The sequence below is a fragment of the Strigops habroptila genome, chromosome 2, assembly GCF_004027225.2.
Source record: "Strigops habroptila isolate Jane chromosome 2, bStrHab1.2.pri, whole genome shotgun sequence".
Classification (NCBI taxonomy): Eukaryota; Metazoa; Chordata; class Aves; order Psittaciformes; family Psittacidae; genus Strigops; species Strigops habroptila.
In genome coordinates, this window is record NC_044278.2 from 100,627,438 (window position 1) to 100,640,734 (window position 13,297).

The 13,297-nt window shown below is 37.1% G+C and overlaps 1 protein-coding gene across 5 annotated transcripts in view; it reads right to left on the bottom strand.

Moving 5' to 3' along the window:
- The window catches only part of PDS5B (PDS5 cohesin associated factor B), a 112,840-nt gene that overhangs the window by 66,042 nt on the left and 33,501 nt on the right, over nucleotides 1-13,297 (bottom strand). For all 5 annotated transcript variants that reach the window (XM_030475803.1, XM_030475801.2, XM_030475802.1 and 2 more), the window contains 3 exons: nucleotides 12,750-12,876; nucleotides 7,444-7,524; nucleotides 5,176-5,316 (listed from right to left, as the gene is read on the bottom strand). In XM_030475803.1, coding sequence (XP_030331663.1) covers nucleotides 5,176-5,316; nucleotides 7,444-7,524; nucleotides 12,750-12,876 — 349 coding nt within the window. The remainder of the gene's footprint in view (nucleotides 1-5,175; nucleotides 5,317-7,443; nucleotides 7,525-12,749; nucleotides 12,877-13,297) is intronic.

The following is a 13,297-nucleotide window of genomic DNA, read 5'->3' on the forward strand; positions in this document are numbered from 1 at the left end:
AAGAGTGCAAGAGAAGTTCAGAGATACGGAGAGCAAGAAATTTGTATCCTGTGAGGTACTGAGTCACAAACACACAAATGTTCATTCATGTCCTCAAACTCCTATCAGTCACAGAGGCTGAGAAAAAGGCAGCCCAATCAATTGGAAGGCTGTGAAGATCACTCACCTAGCTGTTGGGAGAAAACCACCACCACTTCATTTTCGAAACATGCCGCAAAGCATTTAAAAGCAAAAAAAAAATATGACATTACATGGAAATTCTGCTTCATGTACAGAATACAACTAGTGGAAAAGTTGCTGATACCGGGAAGAATCAGTTTAGAGAAACAGGATCACTATCAGAGAAATGGTCAGCACCTACACTGTGAGACTGAGTACCCTAAGGTCAGGATGAAACATGTGAACAATCCCTGAAAGAACAAGTCAAGAATACCAAGAGCTTTCAGCATCCTCCAAGAACAGGAGAAGGCCCTCAACATCAGAACAATCAAGATCACCTTTTTTTTTCCACCTCCCCCTCCCCTTCACTTTAAATAGAATTTATGGAAATGAGCATGGCAGCCCTTGCAATCATCAAACAGGAGTACATCCAACAGACTTCACAGATTTCAGTCTGTTCTCAGACAGAAATCAATTAATTGATGTGAATGAGCATTTTGCTTTGGGTGGAGAAAGCATCACTGAAAACGCCTCCCTTGGTGTAAATGGAGTCATCCCGTTCAATGAACAGGATTCATCAGTAACCACATGGATTCATCAGGAATCACACGGCTTCAGGACCAGAACATCTGTCTCCTTGATGCATCTCAAGTAAAAAGGAAGATAGGAAAAATGAACTAAATTGTATTTTTCTTTAGCAGCTCAGTAACAGGAAGAAAAATAAATATACCATTAGAACATACAGATAAGAGTTTCTCAAGGACAATCCTTCAAAGTCTTATCATACAGTATTATCAAATTATTACCACTCTTCCAGGAATTCCTATCTTCTTTTGTTTGGCTAGTAACTTCTCACTTTATTGCCAAATGACAACCCAAAAAAGTGAAGAAATTCTTCTCAGGTTGTCAGTAATGAAGTTCTGTAATATTTGCTTTTGGAAATCCCACGTCACATCATTCTTTTCTTATACAGAGGCCGAATCGTAATTTCCCAATTTATTTTGAAGTCCTGTGCCCTATTGAGCTGACCTTCATTGTTCTCTTCATGATAAGGCCAATTAAAAAAATAAAAAAATTGTTTAACATCTGTATGAAAGTAACCATTTATCATTCTCCACCAGCAAAAGGACTTTTCAGACAACGTCAAAAGAATTTAAAAAGAACAGCTCTTGGATAAAAACAGGTCAAACTACAGCAACCAAAATAAAAATGCTTTTAGAAATTAATTCATTTCTTTTCAATTAAATTTCACTGAAACGATCAGAAATACTGAGTTCTGGCCCACAGAATTTGCCAAGTTTGCACCTGAAAACATATTTTTTTAAAGCATCCACTTTAAATTGAGCTAGAACACTTGGAACCTTGCTTGGATAAGTCTACCATGAGTCTACTTCATCAGGCCAAATATTTTTTTTACTCACTGCTTTTGAAGCCGCTTATAAAGAATATGCATGTTCCCAGAAAAACAAGAGAGCAATTACTCAATTTGTCTTTGAAAAGCACAGATCATATGTCCAACTTCCACATGTTCAAAGCATTCCAGATGAGATCATTTGGATACATCTTCACTCCAAAACTGACAACTCGACAGTTGAGACAGCCACAGCTTTCCTTTAATATCAACTGCTTTAAGAGTAATACAAACGTCTTTAGCAGCAAAGCAGCAATATGAGATCCTGGAAATCAGTAATTGTTGCACTACCCCATAAACTTTGAGTATTTGCCCCAAAAAGTATTTGACTTTTACTATCACACCTTTGGTACACCTCTTGAACATAATCTCACAGAGGGCCACAAAGATGATCAGGGGGCTGGAACACCTCTCCTATGAAGACAGGTTGAGAGCTGGGGTTTTTCAGCCTGGAGACGGCACCAAGGAGACCTTAGAGCAGCCTTCCAATACCTAAAAGAGGCCTGCAAGAAAGCTGGAGAGGGACTTCTTATGAGGACATGTAGTGACAGGACAAGGAGGAATGGCTTTAAACTGAAAGAGCGTAGACTGAGATTAGACATTAGTAAAAAAACCTTTACTATGAGGGTGGTGAGGCACTGGAACAGGTTGCCCCGAAAAGCCGTGGCTGCCCCATCCCTGGCAGTGTTCAAGGCCAGGTTGGACGGGGCTTTGAGCAACCTGGTCTAGTGGAAGGTGTCCCTGCCCATGGCAGGGGGGTTGGAACTAGATTCCAACTCAAATCATTCTACAATTCTATGAAATGCTATGTACCAAATCCAGGAAAGCCAAAATCATCTAGTCAAGCTCTGAATGATATGCAGAGCTCACTGAAGTTCATGGTTATTGTATCATTAACTGACCTTTGTTCAAAAAGACATCTACCTTCTGCCCTATTTCAATATGGACTGCCAAGTGTATTTTTCTCATTTACCAGGCAACTGATCCAAGGCTTTATCAAAGCTAACAGGGATAAGACTGTCCAGTTCCTTTTCATTCAAAGCAGCAAAACGTTAGCTGCCTCCTACCATAAGCACTCTGAGTTTCATTGAATTTACTCTCTTCTTAACAGGCTAACATGCAATTTACCTGGACCTGAGTTAAAAATGCTTGACACTAGCTACTGCTGTTTAAAATAAAGCCACGACTATTACTGGAGTGGAAAGTATTTAATCATCACTGGCAGGTCTGCATAACGAACAATTTGTGTTAATTTCAGAACAAACATAAGCTGACCATATTTCATTAGTATTTCAGAACATTCATCTTCAAGATACTCTTTTAACCACAGAAGGATCTTACAGACCTCTCAACTCATTTAGAACCATAATACAGTTTGGGTTGGAAGGGACCTTAAAGATCACCTAGTTCCAACCCCCCTACCACGGGCAGGGACACCTTTCACTAGACCAGCTGCTCAAAGCCCCGTCCAACACCTGGCCTTTATCACTTCCAAGAATGGGGCACCCACAGCTTCCCTGGGAGGCCTGCTCCAGTATTTCAGGATTTAAACTAGGATTATCCTATTACAAATGGAGGTGTTTCTTTTTTCTTTTTTTTTTCCTGTAAAAGATAGGTCAAACTACATTTGACAGCCAACAGGACAAAAAAAGACATAGATTATTTGTCTTATAACTTAAAGCCTCAAAAACACACCTGAAGCAACAAGATAATTCAAACAGAAGCCACACCATGCTCTCAGAATAGCTACAAACTGTACCCAGTTCAACAAGACCTCAAGGAGAAAGAGCAATAAGAATGTAACTATAAATACGTACATGTCTGTTGGAAACATTGTTTAACAGGATCTTACAATCCCCAAACCTGAATCCTCAAGAGTTCAGACCACAAGGAGAAAACTACACTAAGGATCAAGTAGACAAAAGCGACAAAACACGTGCTCATCATCTAAGAGTATACTAAACAAAAGAACAGAAAAACCAAAAAAAAAGAACAGAAATGCAAAAATGAAGGGAAAAAAAAAAAAGTGGTGTAGATTAAGTAGCACAAAGAAAACATGGAAATGCTTATTGCTGAAATCACCCAGCTGAAGGAAGAGACCAGAAGTTGTTGAAAGAAAAAAGGCTGACAGAGTTGGGCTTCTAAACTTCCTGATTCCAGTGGTAAAATAGGATACAAAAAAGAAGTTTGAAATAGTTGAATACAAGAGTTAATGAAGGAGGAGGAAGACAATTCAAGAACCTGCAGTTTTTAAATGGACCTAAAGATGGAAAGGTTACTGCAATTATGGCTATGAAGAGAGGGAAAAAAAAAAATAAATAAAGGATGTGGCAGCAGTTAAGATTAAATCTTTTGAATAACAGCTTTGGCTGCAGAAGTACTGTTTTTATTGGAGTGAGAATGGTAATTGTTCACCATCTGTAAGAACAGGAATTAAAGGCTGCAAAGGTCTACTTTTAAGAGTCAGACAGCGAGCAGTAAATTGAACCCTTCTTTTGGAAATATGAATGAAAAGATAAAACCATTAAAATACAACTCGACCAACAAGTGTATTGTGCCTGCCTAGCGACATTAGTGAAAAAATAATAGGCACAGGGTTTGGAACTAAATTATCTTAAGGTTCTTAAACAACCCAAACCATTCTACAATTCTATGAACAAGCCACTATGATAATGAATACTGTACTGAGAACAGGTCAAAGGTTCTACAAACCTAAAATCTGTCCTCAATAAAATAAAAATACATGCAATTTTACAAGTGGCCTACCACACATTAGCCCTGAAGAGTGGTAACAGATCACTTTCAAACTTAGTAATACAAAACTAATCAAATTCCCCACTTCCTCGGAAACCCCATGGAATGACAAAGAGAACAGAAGTAGCGCAGAATAAAGGGAGTACAAGCTGTTATACTGAATTTCTTCCAAGTGATGAAGACACTCTGAAATGGTAGGAAGTCAAAGAGGAAAAATAACTATTAAAAGGGATAGCTAGCACCAGCTATCCTTCAGATACAAGAAATAAGCCTGAAAATCATAAAAGTCATTGCAGCAATGACTACAACACGTATTTACGGAGTCCAATGCTCTGTTTTCACGTCACAGGCCTTCTATTTGAATAAAACTGTCAGTACATAAACTGGTTTCCACTAACATGGAGCCCACTTTTTCCCTATTCTGAATGGATGTAGTTTCTCTGTGCAGCTAGCAGCATAAGGTACTTTCAATATATTAAACTCTTTCACAATAAATAGTACAGTAAACCAAGGAGCAACACAGGTCAGATTCTCAAGTCACCAAAAAACCAAGTTATTGCTTGAAAGATGCAAGGCAAAAAAAAACACCCAAAAAACCAAACCACCAACCAAACCCCAAATATATGCATACATGCACTGTAGGTTAATACATTTGAAGTTTAAATCACTCTTTTTGAGGGCTTTTACGAGTCTTCCTTTTAACAATGCAAAGATATGTTTTACATATAAGTATTCACTTTATATGCCAAATAGTTTGATGAACTTTTCAGTAAAAAAACCAAAAATATAAAAATCATTAACAGTCAAAGCACACACGTTTCAAATATACAGAAAGGACAGGAAGTGTTTACCTTAAGTTTGAATTCAAGCTGGGGGAGAACAGAAAGCAGGAGGTGACTGTCAATATTGTATAACTCCAGAATCAAGTCAAACACATGCTCTGACAGGTCACTAATGGATGTTTTACCAAGCATGAGGACTTGATTGAAGAACTGGAAAATAAAACGGAGCATACATCAATAACAAAGAGTATACACACTCTTCTAAATCCTATGCTTGCCTACCTGTAAGTTTACCACGCATAGATCAGGATTCCGTAGTAGAAATCTTCAGGTACCATTGTTTTGTATTCAATATTACATGTACTGGAAAACGCATTAAAAGTTTGCTAAAATGTTTCATTTACGAAAGCAGGCCTACAAATAATGTAAGAAACAATTCTAGGGGAGTTCCAGTGCAACACGTCTTCTTATAGTGTGACTATATTTAGAGTTATTTCACTATTGAGAACAATCACTTTAAAAGTATTGTAACATTTAGTCAAAATAGGGCTGAAACAACTGGCTAATTACTATACTACACAGCTGACAGGTTAAGGAGCTGTAAGTAAAAGCACAGGAATTAATAACTGCCTGTTCCAGAATTTATATTTACAGGCAGCATAATGCAGCTGTAAAGCAATTATTCTTTCATGGTAAACTTGACAGGTTTGAGAGAAACTTTATACTTCTCATTAAAGAAAATATTTTCCAAAATCAAATATTAATTCCACACTCCTTTCACCTATATCCTCTCATAATAGATGGGTAAGAAGCAACTAAGGAGGAACTTACTACTCATCACTTGTAAGGGGGAGGACATGATTTGGAAAGTTTTTCTTCTCTTTGGGTTAAGAGAATACACAAGTGTGGCTTAACAAATTGAACTATTTCCACCTGCCACAAAGGCAAGCAAACACACTTAACTGGCACTTCAGTTTTCCTAATCCCAAACTTAAGAAGATGAACATCACGACTGTTTGTACCTGACAAGATTAATCGTATCAGCAAAGAAACTAAAATCATGAAAGCTACCACTTTTTAAGGTTTTAAAGTGAACCCCAACAAGTGATACAATAGAAAAAGTCAACAGTTTCTAGCAATAATTACTAGAAATAACGAGTAAGTGCATTTCATTAGAAGTTAAAGAGTCCATGCTGTCTTGCAGAAAAGTTTTCCTTTTCTGTATACAGTGTTGCCTGGAATATATATATTCCTGATTAAGAAACTAATTCTTATTGTGCCTTTAATATGTTTTAAGAAAGCAACTTTCAAAACCAAGACACCAGACAGCATAATATTTCCCACTTGTGGAAAACCAAGAACAGAAGACTGCATGTACGTATTTTCCATACGAGGAAGATTCTTATTGTACAGACTTCTTTAAAACCCACAAAATGTCACCTGGTTTGTAATCTAACCTTGCAACTGATCAACATTAAAAACACATTCCCATGTAGCAACACCTTCCCAACAGCATGTTTGACTAACAGGTTTGAAGAGTTTTCACTGAAGATTTTCTTTAAATCTTAGAAGGCACCCACTTTCCAAGTACCACAAGTATTAGAAATCTGAAAGCGACAAAACGCATTGAAAATTTTCTATTGTTTTCAAGCTGCTGAGGTTTTGGATAACTGCCACGAGACCTGCTAAATCTTTAACTACTTCTAAAATCTTTAACTATTTCTGAAAAAACAAGTAGGTTTTTTTTTTCTATTGTGCAACCTAAGTTAGAACATACTCCTGTCTGATCTTTACTTCCTCTCATCCCTCTTCTCTTGCAATGTCTATGACATCTAGACTCAACTTGGCTACATTCCTCAATCCACTTGTTGGTTTTCTTTCTTAATATCTATTCTTAGATTCTGTTTCCTCTTCTTTTCCTGTGACAACGGCATTAAAATTCTGCTCTATCTTCACTTCTCTTAGCTTCTAAAATAGTCTCATCTCCTCACTAGAAAAATAATTTTGCCAAAAGAACAACGTGTTTATGTACTTTTTTTCAGAACAATACATGTAAGTACCATTGGTCTTCCAGTCACATTAAGGACTGAAGTGCAAGGTCTCCCAAGGCAGCAGAAAGTAAACCAACCACTGCATTTCAGAAATCAAAATTAATATAGGCTTAGTAGTTTCAATACCGTGAAGAATTAAACTCCAAGGGATAGGTTACAGTGCTTCATTAATACAACAATTCTCTCAAAGAACAGCCCTATTTGACTATATGCAGTTCATTCACTTTATATTACTGCTCAGTTAAAAACGTATTGATATCCATATTTGTTTGCTGTCTTCACTTACATTAGTAATGTATGGTTCAATTGCTTGCGCTGTCCTCTTTAGTAAAGCTTTTGCCAAATCATAGGCTTGCTTGTTTAAGTTCTGGAGGTGAAAAAGAAAAAAAAGAAGAAAAAAAAGCAACAGAGAAGTTTTAAGCACATGCATTAATCCTAAAAATAAATACAAGAATTTAACGCTAATATGTAGTGGTAAGTCCATTAAACAAATAGTTCTTTTTATACTTTCAGTAGTAAAGATAATATAGTAAAAATAAGCCTAGTCCAAATAAAGCCTTGTAGCCTCCACTAATATTACTAAGAAAACTCTTTCCTGGCAAATTGGGGCTTACTTTCAACTTTCAGTTATTCATCTAAGCCTGAAACTCAGTGAAGTCAGGTCCTGCATTTTACTGTTCCTCCTTATCACCATCCCCGAAAAACAACAAAGCAACACAAAGCAATACCGAGGCATTTACAGTCACCACGGAAGCAAGACTCTGAACAGGACTGTGGTAGAAAATATGATCTTGTCCTTGCACCAAGCAGCCACCTGTGAACCACCATCACAGCCTCCCCATGGCATCTTGCAAAGATACTCAGTCTGTTTGACTGAGATAGCAAAGAAAAAGAACTACCTAGAATTTTAGTTCATGAGCAAAAAAGAAAAATACAAGCAAAACTAATACAGAAAATAAAAGCCCACACCCCTTCCCAACATTCCCTCCATTTCTCTAATTGGGTTATTACTCTCTCATTGTTTCCTTCCTTTCCCCGCACACATTCTCCATGGTCTAGTTGCTGCGTCCATTCTACTATTTCTAATCACAATTATTTTTCAAAAATTTTCAGAAGAAAAAGCAACTCAGCCCTTGTGACACCCATTGTAGACTTGATTAACAAGAATGAAAGAAAAGTCTTCAATATAAAAAATATACATAGCCTTTTAATAGCTAAACATCTCTGTAAAAATATAGTTCTCCCAATTTTATTAGTCTCTGCAATTTAAAAAACTCAGCAGATTCCATTTACAGGACAACAGTATAAAGGGGCAGTTTGTAGTTGTTTTTTCACAAACATTTCATACATAAAAGGAAGAAAACTTCGCTTCAGCATAACTAAAAACAAACACAAGGCACAGCAGACACGCAGGGTATTTCTTTGCCTGCATATTCCTGGTTCTTTGTAGCTATCTGAATGGAAAAGATTTGCAAAGAGATGGAGAATATTGTCTGCAATTTCAAAAACTGTATAGGAACTATTGGCTTCTAGATTGCAGTAGGAACAGATTAACATTTTCTATTAATATAAAACAGAAGTCTTTGACTTGCCTACTGATATAACAAAGTTAGGTGACTGAAGTAAAAAGGCTACAAAGATTCACACCTGAAGTATCTGTTTTACCTAGAGGCACTAGAGAAGGGGAATCAATCCCAATTCTGGAAAGATACTCAAATGCTTACATAAAAACGTTAACATCCTGTAATTTCCTCTTCCCTTTATCTAATCAAGATGCAAGGGTCAACATTGGCAGCCTTTCTACAAATTTGTACAGCTGTTCCATGTCCCAGAAAAGACTGCAGCATTTGTTTTCTGTTATTTAGCTAGAATTGTGACTGCTCAGGAAATAAAAAGGTACAAAAATCCCTAACAAGGAACGTATGCCGCTTGCAATTCTTGCTCTGATCCCTCTGGACTTCCACAGGTCACCTCTGCTAAAACAAAGAAAACAATTTTTACCTGGGTAAGAGTGAACTCTAGATCATGAGCAAGATCTGATTTACGTATAAAACAAGTCCAAACAGCAGATCTAGCATAGCAGAGTTCCAACAGGCAGATCTGTTTTGATTCTCATTAATTACAGTTTCAGCTTGTCTCTCTCACACAGCACTTCATTTAAAACTTTAATGCTTCCCAAGATAAATGCCAGAAGTAGCCATTTGCAACCCAGAGTAACATACTAACATTACGCTTCCTTCTATCTAAAAAATCTGCAAAGGTAAAAAATACACCCTTGATCACAACTAGCTAAGGTAAGTTAGCATTTTTTCATGCCTTATGTACTTGATTTAATTGTGCCAATAGCCAAAGCTCTCAAATGCCCAGAGCCTGAACTTTCTGAAAATAACAATACCAAAGTAGTCTTAAAAGCACACAAGAAAGTTTTCTTCTCCCTTTTCCAGTTTTAGGATCAAAGCGGAAACAAGGAAAAGCATCACTGCCTTACTTGAAACGAAGCCAGGAGCAACCCAGACCATTACCAAATAGGTTCAAAGATCTTGTACAAAACATCAAACCTATCTTTCTGACTAATTTAATTGCCACAACTTTAAACTTTGCGTTAAGAAGAAATTTTGTCAGGATAAGACCTAATTTAACAAATTTCCTCCTTGTGTTTATCTAAACTCTTCTATCATTATCTTCTCTTCAATCTTTCCATACATGTAGGAAAAAAAAAAAAATTTACGTGTATTTCAAGATCTTCTAATGCTTTAAGAAAGCCCTCAGTGATGGGGACAATAAGCTTCATCAGAATGCCTCTAAGAGCACGCAAGCACCCAGCAGGGATAAGCTTTGGAGAGTCCTGAATGGGGTAGAAACTGAGCCATCAGCTGGCAACACTGTTTAAAGTAATCATTAGTAATTCTTGCATTTTGAAGGTAAAAGCAGAAACAAGTACCAACTGATGAGGACAAAGCAAAGTTCAAACTTAAACAGGAGAAGTTTAGATTAGATATAAGGAAGAAGTTCTTTACAGTGAAGGTGGTGAAGCACTGGAATGGGTCGCCCAGGGAGGTTGTGGATGCTCCATCCCTGGTGGTGGTCAAGGCCAGGTTGGACAGAGCCTTGAACCACGTGGTTTAGGGCAAGGTGTCCCTGCCCATGGCAGGGGGGTTGGAACTAGATGATCTTAAGGTCCTTTCCAACCCTTACGATTCTATGATTCTATGATTCTAACCACCTATGAAAAAGCAGAACTCAGATCTTCTGCAAAATAATTGAGAAGTTACATTTAACATCATTGCAGCTGATCTGCTAACACCACTGCTTGTCAGACTTACTACTCCAGACTACTCAGTGACCATATGTGGCATTCCTCTTCAGAAAAATATTGATCTTGGTTTTAAGAGGCAACAGCTTTGAATTAGCCTTCTATAAATTGCTCAACTAGTTACTACAACTCTTAAATATATCCACAAAATTTGTGTATCAATCTAATTATGAATTTCAGCTTTTAGATTTCAGCATCCAGGATCTAAAACTAGAGGAGCTGTTTGAACCTTCTGTTCCCAATACACACTTACAGACTGTTCCTCTGATAAGTTACATAGATTAAACTCCTCAAGTCTTCCACCCAGTGTTAGCCAATACAGCTCTTTATACACCAAAAGTCATACTAGCTCTATCACTATTTTCCAGAATACAGTCATTCAATTCACGAGGGCACTCCACATTCCCTCACACATACAGCCTTCATTCAGGCTGCACCAAAAATACACCACTTGCCTGCGTCACTTGCTGCAAACAAAGCTGTCCTATCTACAATGATCTCAGTCTGATCATTTTCAAATTTTAGCTAGTAACAGATCTACACTTCTTCTACACCATCAAATGCATTCTTTTGGTCCCCAAGGAATCTGGCTAGATAAGGATTCCCTACTCACCATCACAACAGCTCTTATCATTATGCCATTTTTACTGAGCCAGTCTGATTTGACAATTTCCCTCTCCTGTACAGCTTAACAGTTAGGTCACTTAAGACATAGTTCTGCTTTATCCTTATCCTTAACTGCCTTGTAGTTTAGTGCTCAGTAGACATGAATGGAAAAATTCTCACTCTCAATTCATTACACTTTTCCAACGTGACATCAGTAGCCACAGAAATTGGTGAGATGACTACATAAGCTTTGAAATTTTAAATAAACACTATAAGCAGATAATGAGATCAAACAAAACTATTAGAAGCTTCTACTAGTGTGAAAATGGTTAAAAAAATTAAAACAGAGGTAAAAGTATACAGAATATGGCCTGAAGTTAAGTAACTATTTCAGTTAGAAGGTAAGCTATAAGCTAGCATTCTTAGAGCCAAAGAGCCAGTTTGATTAGGAGAAGAAAATGCAAAACGCCAAATACCTTATCCTATTAACAGTACAGTAACATGAATCGAAAGCAGTACAGTTAAATCAAATTGAACACAGGTGACATACTGAAACAACAGATACTTAACAACTGAGAAAATACAAACTAAAGCATTTTGTGTAGTCTTGCTTTTGCTTGTTGTATCCCAAGTCTTTACTTCATAAATCTGAATTTTAGCAACACAAATTTCAGCCTGGTCCTGGCACAAAAGTACTAGAATCCTTGAAGAACACAGTTAAAACATTTCCAGTGGGAAAAAAAAGCATGATCTATACTAAGCATTTAATCTTCCACTGTCAATAGACAAGTAATTTATGTGCTGTTTATTTACTGAAATTGATGGCTTGTGGTAAGGCACTCTAAGTTGCGCTACTCGCTGTACTCTTCTGAGGGCCCCTTATGAAAAATTTACTCAGTTTCTTCAGGTACATTACTGTTAAGGAGGGGAAGTTTTGTCATACACAACTTACAGGTCATCTCCTACACTATAGCCCAAGAGATTCCAATAGGACCCAGCTAATTTTCTGAATGAGGAAGTCAAATGTTTAAACAGCAAGGAAATCTAAGCGTCACAACACATGCACAGTTTGAAGTTTTTCCTCAGTTCATCTCTTGGACGCTGTTTATGGGGTTTTTTTAAGAAGACATTATTCATTAAGGAAAGACAATAATCACTTGGGTCTTCAGGCACCCCCACTTCTGAATACAGTTCTATGGCTGCATCGAAAACATACCAATGTGCTTTCAGTAACACCAAGTCAGCATTTCTGAAATATAATAGTGCCAACTACAAATCAGTAGTCATAACTTCTTCCCCTCCCACTTAGGGCAGCACATTAGTTTGAACTGCTGATACAGCATTACAATAATTAAAAACTTTCCAAAGGATATATATATCTTTTATAAAAAGTTCTGCTGATATTGACCATATATAAAAGTGTATAAATTCATATGACATTAAAAGCTTTCAGATTACTATGATCACTGATATTTTGGTTTATAGCAAGTGAATCAAAGCAATGAAACTCTACTGAATTTTGACTATTAAAAATTATTTGTTTGCTAAGATCCAAGTAATAGGAACACATTTGCTACACTTATTCTCGCAAAGAAATGTAAATATCTGAACACATACATCCAATAAAGCACAATTACAAAAGAAAAAAAAATTAAGCCACTGTTAAGTCTTACCTTATGTGCTGGCACTAGATTAACTAACACTGTATCCAAAAGTTCCTGCGACACAGTATCTCCCTCACAAATGATAGAGCTCATCAGATCAACCATGTGCATGTGTACTTTTTGGTTATGACCGTTGCTGAAATTAAAAACAAAATTCTTAGTGTACTGTACATATAAAGTACAACCTCCACGCAGCATACTCCCTGTGGTGATGCCAAACAACAAGGAATATAATAATCAAATCACAAATTTTCTTAGAGGTCAAAATACTTATGTTTGTCAGCTGCTTACACCACTTCCCAAAATGTTCTTCAATCTCATGCCCTCTTCATTTACTCCTGCAGTAAAAGAGTAGGAGGACCGTATCTGTCCCTACCATGAAAACAAAATGTATTATAACATCCCTCCCTTTTACTCAACATCCCAGAGTCCAACCAGCAAAGGGCCACAAATATGATTAAAGGACTGAAGCAGCTCTCATACAAGGTGAGGCTGAGAGTGCTGACATCTTTTTTTAGCCTCAAGCAGAGATGGCTTAGGGAGGAACTTATCATTAT